This window comes from Dromaius novaehollandiae, chromosome 2 (genome assembly GCF_036370855.1).
Source record: "Dromaius novaehollandiae isolate bDroNov1 chromosome 2, bDroNov1.hap1, whole genome shotgun sequence".
NCBI lineage: Eukaryota > Metazoa > Chordata > Aves > Casuariiformes > Dromaiidae > Dromaius > Dromaius novaehollandiae.
In genome coordinates this window covers 43,856,572-43,877,426 of record NC_088099.1, presented here as the reverse complement: position 1 = coordinate 43,877,426, position 20,855 = coordinate 43,856,572, and the positions used below count along the sequence as shown (strand labels likewise).

The 20,855-nt window shown below is 39.0% G+C and overlaps 1 protein-coding gene across 8 annotated transcripts in view; it reads right to left on the bottom strand.

The window, feature by feature from the left end:
- ETV1 (ETS variant transcription factor 1) overlaps positions 1-20,855 on the bottom strand; it is a 66,622-nt gene that overhangs the window by 20,975 nt on the left and 24,792 nt on the right. For all 8 annotated transcript variants that reach the window (XM_064506354.1, XM_064506357.1, XM_026105058.2 and 5 more), the window contains 3 exons: positions 11,581-11,710; positions 9,848-10,036; positions 5,775-6,022 (listed from right to left, as the gene is read on the bottom strand). In XM_064506354.1, the coding sequence (XP_064362424.1) occupies positions 5,775-6,022; positions 9,848-10,036; positions 11,581-11,710 (567 nt within the window). The remainder of the gene's footprint in view (positions 1-5,774; positions 6,023-9,847; positions 10,037-11,580; positions 11,711-20,855) is intronic.

Here is a 20,855-nt window from a genome sequence, read left to right as displayed (position 1 = left end):
TGCCACTTACTGTAACTGTAGATTTAGAGGATATTTATCCAATTCTTTGAGGGAAAAAAAAAGGGACTGCAGGACAGTTTTTCAGATCATATTGTCTGCTTTGAAAAGAAAAATAGATGTATGGTCTCCTGCCTATATGCTCATATTAACATGGTACTCAGGCTTTCTTTTGTTCATGAAGATAATATTACAAAATTAATTCTAAATTTCTTTCAGACAGAGTCAGTGAATAAACAGGGGAAATCAACCAGATAGGAAGCAAGTGGAAAGTTAAAATTCTGCCTTTCGCAGCAATTTTCCTAAGTTCAGGTTTCCTAAGTTTCCTGCACTTCACCATCTCAGACACCATTATTTTCTACTGTCCTACCAGCCAACAGCAGATTTGTGTCTAGGTGTTTTAGGAGCAAGCACAAAGCGCGGTGCGGCTTAACAATCGGCTTAACCAAATCCCTGCTCGCTCACTGAAGCAACGCAGCAAAGACAAGCTCCTGAAACAAGGTATTTCAAGCCACACGAATGATACTGGGGAAAACTGCAAAACCAAAAAAAGAGGAGGGGAGACTTCTTAACCTACTGAACTCAGGAGCAAATTCCTGCCTTTTACGGCCTCCTGCCTTCATTCCCACCAGATCTTCTTTGAGAACGACTGTACTGCCATGTGAAAGACCTTCTTTAAGGCCATATGCCGGTGCAGTTCTGAGGTGCACGTACCGAAGCATCATACCTCTGAAAAGGATGGGGTCAGTTCCGTTTCATAGAGCATTTTATAAAACTCTGTTGAAAATACTGCAAATATTTGCAACCTGACAAGACCCAAAAAGGAGAGAGAATTTGAGGAAAAGATTAAGCAGCTACAGGATTTATGAAGCAGGATTTCAACAACTGCTCACACAGACAGCCTAAGAGTGTACATGCAAACTGTCTACAGAGATTTAGAGGTGCTGCGTTAATACCACGGAATTGTTTCGGATGAGCCGAGGAGGTGTAGCTACGAGCAGTGGAATGAGACTGATCAAAGGGAAAAAATGTAGGCTTGCTATCAAGAAACGTTCCTTAACTGTGAAGTCTATTAGGCTGTGAAATAATCCCCCTAAGGGAATAATTGTAGTAATAACACTTAGCACTCATACAGCGCTTTACATTTTCAAGGCCCTGTACAAAAATTAGCCAATATAATTAAAGAGGGTAGTAGAAATGCCATGCATTGTGTCATTTTAAATGCTACACTGGTCAATGCACTAGAGAATATCCTGGAGAAAGCAACCCTGTGTAGACTCGGACTGACAGCTAAGATTTCCTTTCTTTCTTCCTATTAGTGTCTCCAAATGTCTAAACTTTACCTCAAAGACCAAAACTAACTTCTCTGAAAAACACCCATACAATAGAATATCCAATTGTTGCTTTTTTAAAAATTAGACTTGCTTTTTTAAAAATTAGACTAAAAATAAATATACACCCAAGAAATATATCTAAAATCTTACTTTTTTCTTGGCATTTTAATTCGCCACATTCCCTAATGTTACTCTACAAACTCCGAAATTTAACAGGGTGTCAGCTGATCTCTAAGAAAAAAAATACTAGTAGGGATCATTTTCCAAGTTAATTTGCATTGATTTGCTTTTCCAAAAACCACACATCAGGTATTTGGAAGGACTCTTGCTTTTTGTTCTTTTCCCGGTCATTATGTAAATACACATTTATAACATGGATAGTAGAAAGCTGGTAACATCCTATGTCTATGAGGGGAAACACAGGAGGTTAACAAGTGCCATAATTATAATTTCCTGGGTAACCTTGATTTAAGTCCTTTGTTGCAAATGAATTTTGATATAGCCTTTTGCCTCAGGACTCTTGCCTCTTGAGTGCACAGATCAAAACTGTAGGGGAAGGGAGGGCTGTGCAGTAAACAGATTTGTAGGTGGACCCCCTGCTTCATTTGTTACAGAAGCTGGAAGTTGTACAGTTAATGAGGCAGAACACCTCAAGAAAGGAAAAGATGACCTCAAGATTAATACAGCTGAATGATCAATTTTAAGCCCCAACAAAGCCGGTTCCAGCCCCAGCAACGTTTTCCAGACTTTTTCAAGTCACCTATGCCAGATTTTTCATATTATGTATTTCTTATTTTTGCAGTGCATAAACTGGGATGTTCCTGTCTGATGCCCCTGTATTTCCTTGTATAGAAATACAAACAAAGTCACTAGGAACTGAGCTTTGAACATACATAATACTCTTTGGGAATTATCCAGGCCTAACTGGGTACCCAAATTAAGCGGGTATGTATCTGATGTGGCTGTCTGCCTCCACTCATTGCTCTTAGTAGAGGGGCAATTCCCCATCCATTCTCATGTGCTGATAAAGGTATTTATGGCTGGTGAAGCCCTCAGGAATTAGACGTTTTGATGAGCAAGCAAGAAAACAAGACAAGGAGACAAAGAATAAACTATTTAGAGTTACTGAAGTGATGCAACTAGTACCTTGGAAGCAAACTTTGGGAGTGGCAGGGATAGAACCCTGATTCTCCTTAGGTCCATTCAAGTTTATTAATCATGAGGCTATCCTGAAATACAACTGCAAGAATAGCCTTGCTAAGGCTTCTAACCTTCTCGGTAAGGCCTGAATCTACCCGGATTTCAGCAAATAAATTTCTGGCAATCAGTAGTAAGCACATGCAAGCAACAGTTCCCCCTCTACATATCTCTGACATGTGCCAAATTTCAAACTTCCCAGTCCAAGACTGGGCACAAAAGAACTTTCCAAACAAAAGAACTATTTCAACAGGGCAAAAAAAAATGTGAGATCTAACTGCACTTTAAGATCTTAAGATTTTTATTTTAAAATTAATTCTTAATATTAATTTATGCAAGCATGGCTACAGTCATAGCTTAAAATATTTGCAAAAACATTGCATTAAGTAGGGAGGATCAAGTAGGCAAAGAAGCTACCTCAAAATGAAGGCCAAAATAGATAAAGTGTCTGAAGCCATGCCTTTTTATTTAAACAACTAAATACATGGATTGAAATCAAGACCTGCTAGCTGTAAAAGAATGCCCATTATTTATCCCTGTAAAAAAAAGAAAAAGGTCTTGGGAAGCATTTTGGTCTATATTCATTAAGAATGTAAAATGTCAAATCTCTATCGCTGTCCTTGGCTGCATCTTTGTGTTTGAAGTTGCTAGATATAACACCAGGTACTAAATAAACCTGTGACTGGCAGCCATAGAAAAAATCTGTTGTAGAAAATAAGGTCTTCTTCAACATGCATATATGTGATGCACTGTGACTTCTAGAAGTGTGGACAAATAAGAAACAGTTTCTACTTTGTTGACATTTTTCTTTTTCCATTATCTCAAACATTCTGCAGTAGAAATTGCATACCTGCAATTACAATTACAACTAATTGATCTGCCATTTCCCATGTCATAATTAATGTCATGTTTTAATAGAGTTATAATCATTCCACAATAATGCTTTTCATTCACCAGCTTCCCACAAAGTATAAAAGTATAGTGCACAAAGGCAATGAACTTTATGAGGCTGTTTCAAAAACATCCCAAAAGGAACATCTTGGTGTATTACAATGAACTTTTTAAATATGTTTCTATATTCTTATCTGAGCTGCAATAAAATACCATGCAAAAAAGACTTTTCACTCTGGTATTCCTCCTTCCCTGAACATCCATAGGTGAAAAATGAAATCAATGATTCAGTGACAAATACATTATGTTTCCTAAGGGGTTATTTAATGTACTCTTAGCAAGGATGGAAAATGATGGTTTCTAGAGAACAGATGGTAACAAGACAAAATATCAACAGACCACAGTTGTTGACTGCAATTTATGGAGTGTACAGATGTGTCAACTTAAATGCTGTGATTCTGAGGCCAATAAAAGTACTTCCTGATACCAACAGATTAATTTTTCATGACCACTGGTTACACAGCTATTACATTTTTAAAAACTAATTATTCATCTACAAAAGAAACAACAACTTTGCTTGAATGTCATTACTATAAAGTGGAATGTTGCTCTTGCTGGCAACGACAACAAAAAAACAAAAAAGGGAACTATGGGATAGGATACAAGTTTGCACACCATCCTTTCAGAATAAAATATGCTTTTTTGCAGTAAATAATATTGCAAGAAAAGATGAATGCCAGCAGCCAACACAGATTTAAAGTAATAGTATGCAATAAGGAGATCCCACTTCCTAGCCAAATATGAGGCATGCTTACAAAAGGGCCTTTTTTTACCCTTTAATTTAGCAAGATGAATAACGGTGCTTGTGAAGGTTGTAAGTGACTGGCAGTGCCTGAAAATGCAGTTCCCTATTTATTATCCATAGTGGCATTAACTATGCAGACAATCTCCCGATGCTGCTCTGTAAGACTAAAGATACATGACTGCCAAACCCACATATCTCAGAACCTTCATCAATGCAAAGGTTTAGTTCTAGATCTGATCATTGTAATCTGAACCCATCTTCATCTTGTCTTATACTTCAACTTGGAGAAATATATCCTCTTTAGTCCCTTCCCTGTATATGTCCACCTCAAATACCTCTAAGGATTGGTCCTTTGCTTGTCAAGAATAAGAAAGGAGAAAGCAACTCTATATTACAAATTCCCCTGTTCCAACATACAAATCAATTCTAAAACAAGCACATTACAATAATCATATCACAAAATGCCTCACTTTTACAGACAATGTTAAGTTAGCCTATAGAGAAGACAATAAAAAACAAATTCTCCACTATCAAAGATGCAAGACAGTTTATCATGGGCTAAACCAGTTACCCATCCAACACATCCAGCCCACCCTATGTTGCTTTAACCTCAGCTTCTCTTCACACATATCCTTCTAGCTTCCCTCTCCTCCTCAGCTCCTTAGTCCTCATCGCTTAACTCTCTTTTTTCTTGCTTACCTAATTCACTTTAAAAGTCCTTTTTTCCCATATATAATATAAACACTATATTTAAACTGTGGCAAAGTAACCTAACATCTACAATATTATTCCCTTGACTTCTGTTTTCATTCCTTCTGTCACTTATCTTTTCTATTCTGACCAGAAGTCGTTCAGAGCAGGTTCTTCCACCACCTCTTTTGTTTTGTGCAGTCCCTACTGCAATGACGCTCCATTTTGGTTACCCTATAAGCCCTATCATAATAAACATTATTAATAGCAACAGCTTATTCTCTACATCAGCAACCTGGCATCACAGATTATGTACATCCACAAAACACATCAGTGTGCACAAACTGAGAAGCTGACACCAATTTGGCTGATTCTTCTCCCTCATTGGTTTTATAGCCGTATAAACCCCACTTCAGTGGAGTTACTCCTGATTTAAAGTAGTGTAAGCAAGAGGAGAATGAGTCCTCTATTTCTGGCAGACGAAAGAGCTCATAAAACAGAGCGCACAGATTTAGAGGTCAAAGACACTATAGCACAAAACATCCCCCCACCCCTTGAGCAAAGCTCAACTTTCCACCCTTGAGGTTTCTTCTTTGCTTCTTTAAACTATGCACTGCCTAGATGGAGAGTTCTGGAAAATGATATCCTTTACTGAGCAAGCAAACAAGGCAATGGTGGCACAAGATAATCTGCACTATGTACCAGTCTTACTACTTTGCAGATATATCAGACATAAGTGAATTCAGGCGACTGAGAAGTCAAAAGAGCAAGTTGCAATTTATATGAACATAACATCAACAGCACAAGCTTGGACTCATTTATTACTTTACCATGTAGAACTAAAGGAGAATCTCACCTACCTGAATCATATGCAAAATCTCTAGGTTCCTGTTTAATCATCAGAGGAGGGGGGAAATTTTGACTGGCTGCACTGCCAACCATAGCGTTGTGTTCGTAAACTGGATCATGATACTCCTGCTTAAAACCTTGAGGTGGGAAAGGGATGTTTGGCTCAGACATCTGGCGCTGATATATTGGACGTCCTTCCCTTGGCATTGAAGTCAAAGGTGGAAAAGAATTGCAAGGTTCAGAGAGCTGGCGGCGAAATCTAGGACACAAGTTAGAGAAGTCATTTAAAGATGCAGTTACTGGCTTTGAGGTACATTCTATTTCCTGAAGATCTTCTCAGGTCATGATTAGCATGAGGGAATGGCTTTATCACTTCATCAGTAGCAAATACTTTATTTATGATAATGCCAAATGCATTATGACCACTGCAGTGCTGTAATAACAGAAAACAGCAACAAGCAAAAAAACCCCAAAGAACTCCAATAAATAGCAACTCTAAAACCCATTCCCACCACCATCCTCTTTGCCTTCAACATCTTCTCTGCAATGGAAGAGGCAAGCAGGAAATACATTTGGCCTTCCAGCAACTTCAAACCATCTAGAAAGACAGACTTTACCCACCACAGTAACATGAAGGAGCCGTAGCTAGAGTTCTCTGTCCTTTCATAAGTATTAATGACATACTGTTGGCACTCTAATTTACTCTTACTTTATTCTTACTGCTACACAGAAACGATTCTGACCACCCTAACACACACACACATTTCAAACAAATAGTACTGTCCGTGATAACATCTGAAATCATGCCAGAGTAAGGGTTTCCAGTTCTCTTCTTGGAAACAACATCATGGGAGGTCTACCTGAGAAGCTGGCATTGCATTCCAGCTTCAATTGGAAGGAGGTTTAATCACTCCAGAAAAAGGACAGGTGCTGATTTTGCTAAGAGACACAATGCATTAGAATTCCCCTCCTGCCTTAATTTGTTTCCTAGGTCATTTTTGCATGAAATGACCACACAGAGCCACACAGGCACTCACTACTCCAAAACGCTCTCCAAATGGCAAAAAAGTCTGAGAATTCAGCTTTAAATTAATTTCATTTCAATGCAGTGATGCTCAAGAACCTACATGTGTTGCCCCATCCGTAAAATATATACATAGTCAGAACTAAAAAAGTCTGAATGGAATCACTTGGACATCTGCAGGTTCAGAAGCACAGAGAAGAATACAACGGTGCTATGTTCCTACCCGGCCCTGATGAACTGCATGCATTATAACAAAGTCCTCTCATCCTCTCCTGCAGAATACCACACTGGGGGGACCTCTTGCTTCTGCACCAATCCATAGCAGACAAAATGTTCTTAAAACTGTTTACTACCCCTGTTATCATTTATCATGAACAAACACGTTTTTCTTTCCTTAAAAATAATAAAAAACCCAGAAGCCTGTGCCTTCCTTTGCAAGTTTCTCACTGTCACACTAAAAGTCAAGAACTAATAATTCTTCAGCTTCCTGCACATTGCAGCTCAACTGATTTTGTTTGATGCAAGCAACAACAGACATTCTCTTGAAGAAAACTGAGTGAAGAAGAAAGCAGGGTTTATCCTTGAATATCATCTTATATATAGTATGCTTCTGAAACAATTTTAACTCCACTAACTTCTATTAAAATACTGTGCTGAATTTGGTCTGACAAATATTTACAAATACTGTGGGAGCCACAGGGATACAAGCTATTAGAATGCAGTAGCAAAGACTGAAAATTAATTGTTTTACTGAAAATTAATTTTTAATGCTGCTATAAGGATTCTGTTTTGCTGTAGAAAGAGTACTGCACTGTAACATTAGGTTTTACAATTCCACCTACACCTGCAGAAAATAAACTTAGAAACTCAAATGTATTATGAAACAGTTAGGCTGACTGGCGCTGCATTCATTTCCCTCTTTTCCTTTTTTCATTAGCCAAAAAAAGAAGCAGAAATTATCATTAAGAACTGTCAAGGAGTGAATCAGAAAATTGCAACTTGAAGTTAAAATAAGAAACAGGCTCACTCACAAAGCCTCAAAGGAAGTTAATAATACTTGTTGTACTGGAAGCTTTGTATGGAATCAAGCCATTTGTTTACACAAGTGGATTTGATTCCTGTTGGTACTTGTTAGGACCACTTATCGTTCATATATTCATGCCTTGTATGAAGCTGTATGTGCTGTTCTAGATAGTGATGCTATCTTATGCCATCAATGCATGTTCCAAAGAAATACGCTTTGAGTTACGGAGTTATATATAAACTCACACAGGTAGGTCATTTGATCAAACGACATTTTCTAAACACACTCATTGTGAAAGAATGTGTTCTCCAGCTAAACCAGGCCCTGAGTAGCATACCCTCTTGTATATCAGGAGGATCCAAATTTCACAAAAATATGAAGTACACGTTTGCTTCAAACAATTGGAGGTGAGGAGATTCAAAGTAAATCTCCTTCCTTTAGAAAAGGAGAAAGACGAAACTTTTGGCCTATTCTGAGTCAGCTATTTTTGGACTTCACTAAAAGGCTGTTCGACATGATGTTCCATCACAGGAGGGAACCGTTAAAGCAAAATGCCTTAAAGAACATGAGTATCAAAGTCACAGAAAAAAAAGTGCCATGTCAAGACCCCATAAAGCTTGCGTAGAGCAAGTGTTATGGGTATAGAAAAATAAAATGTCCGAGGCACATACAAGCCTCTATAAATACTCAAATTAGGGCTGACAGACAGCTTCAGTATTCTCTTTATGGTTGCTCTAAAACAAAAGTTTTTCTAACCTGAAAAATCCTATTTATGTTCTCTGCACAGAAGCCATTCAGCTTTTGGAGATATCAGTCTCCTGACTACTTGACTTTGGTGTATGTACAGAAAGACATTTGTCCACCATCCTGTAATCAAAACCACAGCCTGGCTTTACTGGTGGCCTGCTTGGTTAGACCACAGTCCAAGGACGAGGAAAAGACTGGCAGCTGAAAGGGCAACTGAAGGGGCCAATTCAGTGTTTCGGCACTGCCAGAAAGGCTCATAAAGAACTTTGGGTGACATTTAAAACTATCTCAGCAGAGCACAAAACAGCAATATAAACCTTAGTAACCCCCTTCAGAAGTGATGTGCCCAAATCCCTGGAGATAATACCCCTTATTAGAGCAGAAGCATGCAAATCGCGCTCCCAACAACTATGATTTTCTTTTAAGGTTCCTTTTATTTTGCTAATGTTTCAGTGCTAAGTCAAGTCTGTGAACATATATATCTATTTATACATAGCTGAAGTTCAAAATGCTTAGAGCAACCACACAGTGCAGCAAACAAAAATAGGCTTATGTAATAAAAGTTAGGACGATTAAAATTCTACATACAAGTGTGTGGTCTCAAAAATAAGAGAAATCGACTCCAAGCACATGCACTGCAAAGCTGAGCTAAGAAAGATGGTCAGTTGTCTGGAGATCTCTAACATATCAAAACAAAACAGGGTGACTTAAGGACAGTTTAAGCTTTAATTCTAGTTTCTAGCTCTTGTGGGTTTTACTCAGACTAATGTTATTTAAGCATAGTTTATGTTGGCATCTTAATTTGTTTGAAATGCTTTATTTCAAAAGGGTTTGGAAAAACGATCCACCCTTCCAAAAAATACTCAGAAGCAGTGACACCATAACATAACCACTTATCTCTTTGATAGGAAAAATTCTTAGCAAGAGGCCAGACACTTATAGTCAGGATGATGCCTGCTAGTGACTTCATTATCTTGTAGGGCTGACTAGCCTCAAGTGGATGACCCTCACAAGGTAGCACACGTAGGTCATTAAAACTCTATGTCATTGCCAATATGAACTCCTACTAGAGTCCATCAAGCTGGATACCAGTCTTTTATTAAACATGCCTATTTCTGGCATTCTGAACCACTCTGGCTTTCACCTTGGACCTTTTCAATTATTCCCTTTTCAAAGGGAATAGTTGAGGGCATGAACCCACAGCTGTCCTGCATGAGAGACAGTCACTCATCTTGCAGCCATAACAGAAACACCTCCTGTTTGGATCCCCCGCATATTTTGTGTTTTACCTGTGGTCCATAGGGAAACTGTTGTCTTGAATGGACTGGGATGGAGGGAGATGGGTAGGGAAAACCCGGTCGGGCTTAGGAGTCTGAGCTGAGTTTGGGGAGGCATGGTGCAGCGGTGACACAGGGGTGCTGGATGGCGTTGGTGGGTTGGAGGGCCTCATTCCCACTTGTGGCTTCTGATCATAGGCACTATCAGAAACAGAAAAAAAGGTCAAGTTATTTTCTCTGCAAAAAGTATAGCACCTACATCCAGAGAAAAGAAGTGTCACATTTATAAACTTTTTAGTATAGATACTTTATTAACCAGTTTGGAGCAGAGGAATTCTCTGCTTTACACTGACAAGAGCACAGGAAAAATCAAGTTAGAGGTCAAGTGGCTCAACACAGCATTTTCCTCTCTAGGGCCTAGAAATGTATTTTTTAAAGGATTCAGTCTTAAAGTGGCATTGTAAAGGAGATATACAAAACACATAAAAGTAGAAGCACCTGGACTAGAGTACAAAGGCAGTCTTGATGGTGCCTGTCAAGTCTCTTTTTTAGAGCTTGCACAAGCCACAAAGTGAGACAGTAAAACAATGCAGCTAGAGGGAAGGGATCTGACCCAGAAAAACAATGCTGTTTAGCTACCCACACTACAATGTCGCAGCCTCTCCTAACAGGTTATTTTTTTCTCTTTAAATAATAAAGTTCTGTTCCTGCAAATACATAGACACTGTTTTCAAAGGTGCTCCAAATGAGGAAAGGACTTTACCTCTTTGATCATCCTTGTGTTTAAACAGGACAAATGCAGATGTTAGGCAGACAGTAAACATGAACTTGCATATATCCTTAAATCATGTCTCCTAGCATCCAGCAAATCCATTGATGGTTGCACTTGATTTTTTGAAAACAAAATCACTCCTCTATGACTGGGGAAGCCGCTGGTCTTTTTTTTCCTCCTTCCCTCCACCCAAGTTAAATGTAAATGCTTTAAGTATTACCAGGTTTGGTAGTACATTAATGAGAATAAAAACTCACTGCCAAGATAAAAGATTCCAAAATAGACTAAAACGTCAATAAGAAAACCTTCACTGCTGACGCTAAAGGAAGAATGAGTGACACATAAGTGTGAACCAAGAGAAAGTCAATAAAGAACATAGTGGTATCAAGCTCCCCCCTCCCAGAAAAGAATTAAAGCTTTTATTATCTACCCTTATAATCAGAAGACAACTTGCTTTTGAAAAGATAAAGATGCAAAGGCCTAATAAAATACTATTTTAAATTGTAATCATCCATGAATGCACACATATATCATCTGCAAGACTTGTCAAATACCTAATGTGTTGCTCAGATCTGCCAATCTCTTGTCTGCTGCACAGAGCTCTCTCTTCTTTCTAATGTGTGTAATGCATTTTAAAAGTACTTTCAACACAACTCTCAGAAAATGAGACACTCCTTCCTTCTATTTCACACTTGCCCCCTCGGTTTTTAAACTCTGGCTATCTCCCACGGATGAGGAACGAAGAATATGCATTTTGATGAAAAACACTGCTTTGAAATGATTATGTAAGTGTTTGATAGAACTGTAAACAACTCCATCACTGTTCATCAGCTAAATGCATTATCTCATCAGTCTGTTATCTGCTGACGAGGTAACTTCTGTAAGATCCCTGTTACGGTTTTATCACTCTTTAGTCAGTCCCCATTTAATCAGCAGTTCCCACTGAAACCACTACAAACAAAGGTGGCTTTACCTGACATTGTACAGGCACTTTTCCCCATAACTGAACTTGAATGGTTGTTCTTGACTGCAAGCAGAGCCAAGTTCTGAACATGGGCTATGGGGTTCCTTCTTGATTTTCACAGGGAGACCATGAAAAGCCACTGGAAAGAGAAAGAAAATGCAATTAAAAACCAAGTACAATATTAACAATGAGCTTTCTCAAGTAAGCTAGACACTGCTAATTAAACACATGATTAATTAAACCATTGTAGTACTAGAAACAATATCAGAAATAAACATTTCAAGTATGTCTTTGGGTGTCAGCGGAAAAATAGACACCAGAGATCCTTTGCACTGGCTATTAGCACTTTTATTGTTTAATAGAAAGATGGCCAGGATCCCATCTCATTAGCAGGAAAATAACAGCCCACTTATATTTGGCTTTACTACTGTAAATGTTGTCAGAGGCAAAATACTTCCCAGGCACCAAATGTTTCTAAGTAGTATTAGTGAGGTAGCTTTTAGCTATAAATGCAATGGTAGTTCACTTCAAAGAGTGCCACACAAATGACTCCAAAATTAATTTCTCATATATCAGCCTCAAGTATTTGATTGGTAATCTTTTTGTCCTATAAAATACATGGAAAAATTGCAGTCAAACTTATGAAACTGGAGGATACCTAGACAGGATAAAATTGTGGCCTCACTGAAGTCAACAGTAAGTGTGATGAAGACACAAACAGAGAAAGGATTTTTAGCCATACTTTTATAAATGGCAAAAAGAACAGACGGAGCATGACAGAAACACAGCATTAATTAGAAGCACGAGTTGGTCTGGATTTGGAAAAAGGGCAAAGGTAAAGGCAAGGTTAACCAGCATATTAGTCCAAGCCAGTCAACTTTTTCCTGATGTCATAGTCAGCCTTAACCAAAATTAAAGCAGAAGAAGATTCAAAGCAGTCTTAATTCCTTCGTCTGATCTAGACAAATCTAGAATAAGTGGGGAAGAGGACAAAGGACTAAAAGACAGGTATTTAACTTAACAGTTTGAAAACACATCTTTCAAGTTTTAAATAAAATGAGGCTATAAATCTATTTTAGAATGCTGAGAAGCCTACAGTTTGGGGATTAACTCTTATGACTGAGGTTTGATGTCATCACCAAAACACCATAGTCAGGGTTTAGACAGACACTTGTGCCTCTGTGGAAATTCACATATGCATAGCAGTCCTCGTTACAGAACCTCAGTGCAAAATTAGGTCATTATTACATACCATTAAGTAGTATTTTGTCCCTTCCCTTGCACATGAGCTTAGGAGAGAATTTATTACACTCTATCAATTTTCTGATACTAACATATGTGCATGTATACACATTTGTGTGGTGCGGAGGGGAAAGTAAATAAAACACTCTAAAAAGCGAGCAACAGAACCAATAAACTCTGATCTATTTGTGTCCTATCCTGATTCAGGGTTCCCACTACAGGTTTTTCCCATAGTTGGGCCACGTACAGAGAACTCTTTCACAGACGGGTCCTCTGCTACCCTACTATATGACAGCTTATACTAAAGCTCTTAATTGAGATATCTGCAAGATATTGCTACATTGTTTTGCCACCTATTTTCACAAAACACAAATGACTCCTCTGTAAGACTGTTATCCAGCCACTACATTCGGTGGGTAATAGCCAATTACCTGAAAACGTTTTCATCGGAGGGAAAAGCAGACAGAAAGAGAGGCACCCAGTACTCATGCGCAGTAACTTACACTCAGACGAAAAGTGGTGAACATCAAAACAAGGAAAAAACTCTTCCTGCATAAAACTGTTTGAACTTGCACTAAAATAAAAGACTATATGGACCTCTTGAATGAGGGTTGTCAAATTTTAGTAACGAGGCAAAATGCAATCCACACTCAGCCTTACACTGTGATTGCAGAGCAGGTTGGCATCCAGTAGCTTTGCTGGGGGGTTTTGCTAGTGAACTTTTACTGCTGTCTCTCTTCACATGCCTTGGTCACATAATGCATGTTTAATGTGTACGATAGGCCCCGCATCTCCAGAGCTGTGGCTCTGACGCAAAGCTAAGCAATCTCTTCCACTCGAACCAGAGAATTAAACCACAACTGTAACAAGTCCCTTTTTTAAAGCCAGTATCACATATTTGCACAAAGGCCACACACTGCTCTATTTTTTTTTAAACTTTGCTACTTCCTCGGAGTTAATCTGTTATGAAAAATTACTTCCCTTATTTATTTTTAAATAACGGGAGTACAGAGACTCCCACACCACAGCCCTGTGCGGAGAACTGGCTGGGTATTTCATCACAGCGCTGAGAGCCTGAACGTCTGCTAACAGGCAGTTTTCCAGCTCACTGGCACAGGCACAAGCGAAAGCAGCACATTCATTTTGTGCAATTTGCTTTACCTTCCCACATGGAGTTGGTGCATGTAAAAGGCTGTTAAGTACTAAATTATTCCTTATCAAATCACCATCATCTGGAGTCATGATCAACACTAATTAAATTACTTTCACTGAGCACGGCTCCAGCCTGCTGCCTCGGCTGCGAGGTACATTTTATTTTGCTTACTGTACAGTCCTAGCTAGGTACAGGGCACGGTGCTAGAAGGCATCTGTGCTGCAGTTTTAATTAAAGTTTACCTCACCTTCCTCCCAGCTTTATAAGCTACGGTAAAGTGTATCAGACCAAGTAGGTTAATGCCTTCATTTCTTTTAAGGAAAGCATTACAGTCCAGAGTGATTTTATACTAGATCTTTATCTTAACTACGGCCAGAATAGATAATGTAGCTGTAAAATTTAAAGCCTTCCTCAGGCAGTCCCCTGACACAGCCACCATGCAAAACTTTATCCGTAACTTCTTACATGTGCACTTTTAGAGGAAGAAAGGAAAAAAGACAGCCTTAGAAGAATACTTCTCACGTTTTGGTTTGGTTTGATGCTTTTGGGGGGGGGGGGGGATCCTTGAAGGCTATTTGACCTTTCAAACCACATCTTACATGTGGCTGAAAATGACAGTTATTTGCAAGAGTAAAATTTCAAAAGCATTCAAAACAGTTCCTTGTATGATTACTGCCACCTCCGCCCATCACTGTTCATTTTAGTGTGACATTCATTTTAGTACACCTATTAAAACAGGCTTTAAAATACAGTTTTACTAAGCTGAATTTTATATTACACTTTTAATCAGCCTTTTTTTTTAAGAGAGAAAGGTTGCTTATTTATATAATCTAATTTTAGTGCAGCATCCCAAGCTACTAACACATCCAAATTAAAAAAACAAGAAAGACATTTAAAACAACCAACTCCTCACCATTTCTTTTTTCCTGCTGCAAACTCATTTTATTTAACCACAGAATAAAGTCTCAACCCTATTAAACTAACGGGCACTTTGCCTTAATAGTGATCTTATTAAGAAATGACCAAGGGCCAAGATTTCATGCCGAGTGATTGCTCACAGATAACCACCTCCAAACTCAAAAGGCAAACAATCCTACAACCTGTATGTAGATGCATGTCTTCAACACCTCATCTGAACGACTGGGAAAAGTATGGCTTATCAGTATCAAACCTGCTCGCTTTGCAGACCCTGCCTGTAGCTCCTTTGAAGCCAACACGCAGACACAAAGCGAGCCGAAGGCTTGCCACCATCTGTGGCAAAATGATTAAGGTACAATATATTACTGTATGCATATTCTCTGTCTATAGATCTATCTGTATCTGCAGAATAACAGGGCCTGCATGTTACACATAATGTGATCTCGTGTATTCTTATATTAGCATTCTGTATTTTTGAAGTGTTTTTAAGGACTTAGATTCTACAAAACAGTATCATTTTCCATGTAGTACACTCATACAGAACATGCATAAATACAGGCTGAAGCCGACTACAGCTAACTTTGAAGTGCTACTCTCCTCTGGTTGTTACCTGTCAGCAGCCTAATCCCCAAACATTTTACTCATGATAACTCCCAGCTTAAGCCTCGAATGAATAACAACTGTTTTAAGAAATCTTAAATTAAAGAAAGAATTGGTTTGTCTTAGAAGAGACTAATCTGTATACTTTCTAGGCTGACAGACAAGACATTTACCATCTCTGCACAGATAGAATTGAGTCTCTTCTTTTGAGAAAGCCTCAGAAATACATTGCATAAAATATACAAGTAATGGTTTCACGTACTTTTCAGTTCAAGAGATGATTATTCAAGATGAAGACATGAGATTTTACATGAAATTGTCTGCAAGTCGTTTCTACTTTAAGCAGAAAGTTATTTTATAATTTTCAAACTTCAGATTCCTGTCTAGAACACAAAGTAAAATTTGTTTTTATTTTCTGAAGAAGTCATTTAAATATATTTCTAAAAGCTATGAAATATTACTGGTAATTCAGTGATGTGGGTTAATGGCTGGCAATCTTGACTGCACTGCCCAAAAGAAACCAAGATGTCTTATTACTGGCACTTGTAGGCAATGAGCATTTACCATATCGTATAGAATGAATTGACAGTAGCAACCCTGCTTGTGTTACTGAACTCAAATGACTTTAAGTGATATTATATTCATGTGTATTAAGTTAGAGGACTTTGTGCACCTGCAGAGAGAAGGAAGTAACACGGAAGTCAGCGTAAGTCATGCCCTCTATATTTCTGCTGAATGCTTTTGGTTTGCTTTTCACATTTAAGCCCTCAAACCACCCTCTAAACCTGATTTTGTAAATCAACTCATTCATTTTTACAACCAATTACAACAAAACTGTTAATATGTGATATAAGCTTACAGAGATTTCATGAATATATCTGAATAGCGGGTACTTGATTTTTGATAGAAGAAGAAAAAAGATAGAAGATGGAAAAAAAATGTAAGTTAACATAGCTTACATCTCCAGGTGCTAGACAGATTAAAATGACCTGAGTTAATATTCAGTAAAATTTCAAAAGCAAAAGGAGAAGCCCTCTGTACTGATAAAGCCAATACTGTCACACTTTAAATCTATCTTGCAATACGCACAGAAATGCAGCAGGCACTTCAGATACATCAGAGTCTCTCAAAGATTCTTTTCCAGTACATTTACCTCCACCAAGCCCTCCCCTTCCCCCAACACACAAAAATCCATTACTAAAGGGTCTAATCTCAGCTATCAGCACAGAGTGCCTTTTATGGAGCCATTAAACCATTTCTCTTGTTTACAGTGCCTGAAGAAAGATGTGAATTATGTCTGTGACAAAACAGGCGATAACATTTCTAAACTGCTATCAAAATGCAAACTGAAATACACTTAAGGACAGGGACCCTAATTCGCGTTTTTGCAATTTTCCTCGCTCACTATAACTGAGCGGCACTCACCTGATGATTCAGAGCAATTATTTATGTTGTAAATACAACAGGTAGGCATTTTGGTCCAAAAAATATACATAGATAGAGTAACAGTTTACTGAACGGTTCATTCAGGAGGGCAAAATGCTGGTTAATTCTCAGCTGTTAGCAATGACCTAGGTGCTCTTGTCAGCAGACTTAGGGAAAAAAAAATCCAAACAACATAGTGAGTTCATACAATGCCTGCAATGCTCTAATTCTGCAATGGTTACTTACCATTTAAGTCTACAGCTTCTAAATTCAGTATTGGTATTTGTCCTTCCAATGCAACTCGTCACAAAACTGAACACTTCTGACATGACCTTCCAGGTGGGAATGCCAGTCTTACACATCTGTTTTTGAAATGGTTCTAAAAATATGTATTTAACTTATGAAACAACAGCCTTCCACATTCTGGAGATTATTTTTTATTTATTTCTAGATCATTGTGATTTGAACTACAGACCTTAGCAGATAGTTACCTGCACTCTGAATTTCAACATTTAATAGGCATCTGACACGCCAGAGCACTGTGCTCTTTCCATGTCATTCCACTACACATGACCTGTAAAATGCCTCAGCTAATCTTTGGGGTGCACAGGAGGAATTAATTGAAGCAGCTGAAGCAGGGACTGGACCCAGATGACCAATACTTCATACTCTGGAGGTTACTGCTGCTGCAGCAGCTGTATCGGTCATACAGCCTTGCGTACTAACATAAACTGAAATAATAACGCCTTTTTGGAAAGGTGACAGCTCAGCAATAAGCATATATATGTGTCTCAAAGACAGTGGAAGAGAGGAGGGAGGGAAAGACAGAGTAAAAAGGGTGGTATCTGAGTCTCTCCAGCTAAACCGTTCCTGGCGCTTTTGAATCTAAGCCTACACATACAGACCACTGCAACAGCTGCAAGCATGGATGACTGAGGCAAGTTTCTACCTCGTGCAGTCTCTTGGCTAGACAACAGCAAAAAACGCTCTTGTTCCTGACCACTGAAACAGCTGCAAAGATGAGCAAGACTTGAAGACTGTAGACCACTTTAAAAAGTTGCTGAGCAGATTAAATCTATACAGACTCTACCAAGTTCTTCAACCATTTGATCTATCAAAGTCACCTCTATCAGATCTCAGCTGGGCTCCAGTCAACCGGATTTCATTTAGGTCCTACTCTTTGCCAGATATTAGAAGAAGATGGTGACAAATTGGATATCTGACACACAGATGTGTATCATCACTGCGGTTTCAGAGACTCTCCTGGCAGTTTATATAAAAACTGAACATGGACAAAGGACCTGAGCTTTCAGATTTTCACAAGTGAAAGTCACTAGAAAAGGGAAAAAAAAAATTCTGAAGCAAACTTGTCAAGCTTTTTCTTTTTGGGGGGGAGGCGTGATATGGATATGATATTATTGTCTACCTCAAAGAGGTCCCTAGAGACAACTGGCCTCCACCTAGTCCCAACGAGTGGTGACCATTCACCAGAATCAGTGTGTGTGCACGTGCACGCACACGCACAGAGTCAAATGGAAGTAAATATAATGAAGATGCAAGCGTGCCTCTGCAATGATACATTGCATATGGTCAAAATATGTTTAATATTATAAACAACAACAAGTTTCTTCCTTTTTAAATACATATTTGAAACTTGGGAGAAAATGGGGGAGAGGCATGCAATAGGGAGGAACAGGAAGTAAACATGTAAAAATGACTTCAACTAAAAAGCTAGTTCTTTTCCTATGTGGTGGCCTGGTTTTAAGACCAGGGAAAAGAAATTTGAGGATAGCCAGTATCACTGCGAATGTTCTGCCACCCCTCGTCTCAGTGCTCTTTCCCAGAAAGTGAAACCTCATGATTGGGCAGTACTTGGCAGCCCTATTAGATATGATTCCATCAATTCAGTCTTTGCCTTGGCTTCAGATCAGATCCTTCCAGCCCCTACCAGCTCAATAGATAGAAACAGCATGGGACCTCATTTTTTGGAAGCTGGTTCTGAACGATGAGCCCAAGCACTAGCTTTCAAAGCCAACTGGCAAGAACAGAATACGTGGGCAAATGGATCTATCTGAGACCTTGTTTAACAAAAAGAAAATACCAGCTTGGAAGTAATCTGTCACCTTTACTGGAAAATATGCAACTACAAATTCACTTTAATAACAGTTAAAACTCATTCTGCAAAATGAAGCAAATTGCTTATTTTCCTTTCCAGTCTAAAGCATACAATACTGTGCATGTCAATTAACAGTCTACCTAAATACTGCATTGCAAGAATGCAATAGCACAGTTTTTAAAATTCTTGGCGGGGGGAGGGTGGAAGGCAGAAGAATAAAAGACAGTCCATAATTGTGGGATTTGGCCCTCAAAGTCTAAATGAACTGCTCTCTCCTGATACATGAGAAGAAAAAGATATTGATTATAAATGTGATTTAGAAAAAAGCAGTAAGTAGACGAAGATGCACTGCCATGAAAAACAGGAATTCTTTCCTATTTACTACTGTAGAATTTCAAGATGGAAAGTAAAAGCACATTTTCCTACAACTGATATTGGGAAATTCTCAACCTTAACATCTGCAGTAGTGCATGTGTATTAACAAACAGTGTTTGCTAAAATAACTTTCTCTTGCTTTGGATTATGATTTTTTTTTTTTAAGTAAACCACAAAGCAGTACAGATGAGAGACTAAAAGACAAAAAACCCAAGAATTATTGAAAATCAATTTTAAATTAATTGAATCTAGACATTCTTCTAGACATTACTTTAAAAGTGGAAATTCTTTAACTGAAATGTTTTTTTCTAACTGTTGCATGCTTGGAGGACTCCGAGGCACAGCAGACACAGCCTGCTCCAGAGGTGGAGGGCTTCTTAGCAAGGGTGGAGGAGGGGGGCACAAGATTGTACCCATATGGCTTAATAATTGGTTTAATTCTGTAAATCCCCATTTATAGATACCCCTCATTTGCTTGTCTGTGCAGCTGCAATTTCAGAAATATTCGTGGGAGTTGCTGGGAGGACAACTGCAGCGCTCTGCGGCTGGGACTGCTGGAGGCACGGTGGCAAACGCAGCGATTACGAGCCACTTGGCTCCTCACTTAAAAGGACCCTGGCAGTTGGCAATCAAAGTTACAAGTAAGTTTCCATATCAAAAAATAAAAAAAGCCTGCCCAAAAGAGTAAGCCAGCTGGCTAGAGAAAGAGGTAGGGAGGAAAGGGGGGGGGGGGGGAAGCTTTCAGTAAATATTAATAAAAGTTAACCTACTCCTCAAATCCCAAAGACAAAGCAATTACAAGGCAAACTTTTCAACAGGCTGCTAGCAAACACTTTGTGAGGACACTATCTGTCATTTGGCCTAAACTGACGCTGTATTTGGCCAGCTGCTAATGGGCTGAACTGCCACATGGTATTAGAAGACTGTCACTCCCCTCTACCCCCAAAAGCAAATGACTAATTTGACATGATTTTGGTTAGCTGACCCCTCTCATCCTCCACTCCCAAAAGATTTCTAGTGGAGAATTGTCTACAGCATATTTTATTCAGTGGGAGTTACAGTTACTGACACAGTTTCTCAGCCTCTGAAAGCAGCAATCTCCCAGAAATGCTTTCATGGGCACTATTTTATACTGATTTATGTCCCCTTCATGCAGTGCTCTCCTTCCTTCCAGACATTTACCTGCCAGAGTTTGAGAGACTGGCAAGCGCAGGCAGCCAAGGGAAAGTACCGCCACGCCAGCGGCAGATGCCCTGATCCGGCACAGCACCAGTGCCTCCAGGGCAAAAGTTAACTTGTTGATAAACACCACGGACACCGGATAACCATGAGAATAAAACGAGGAAATCTGCACAACCTTGGTGGGAGGGAGCAACCGAGGATTAAGCCAATAGGATCAAACGCGCTGGCTTTGATGTTTGAGGAGAGAAGGTGAGGCAGGAGGAAGAGCTCCCT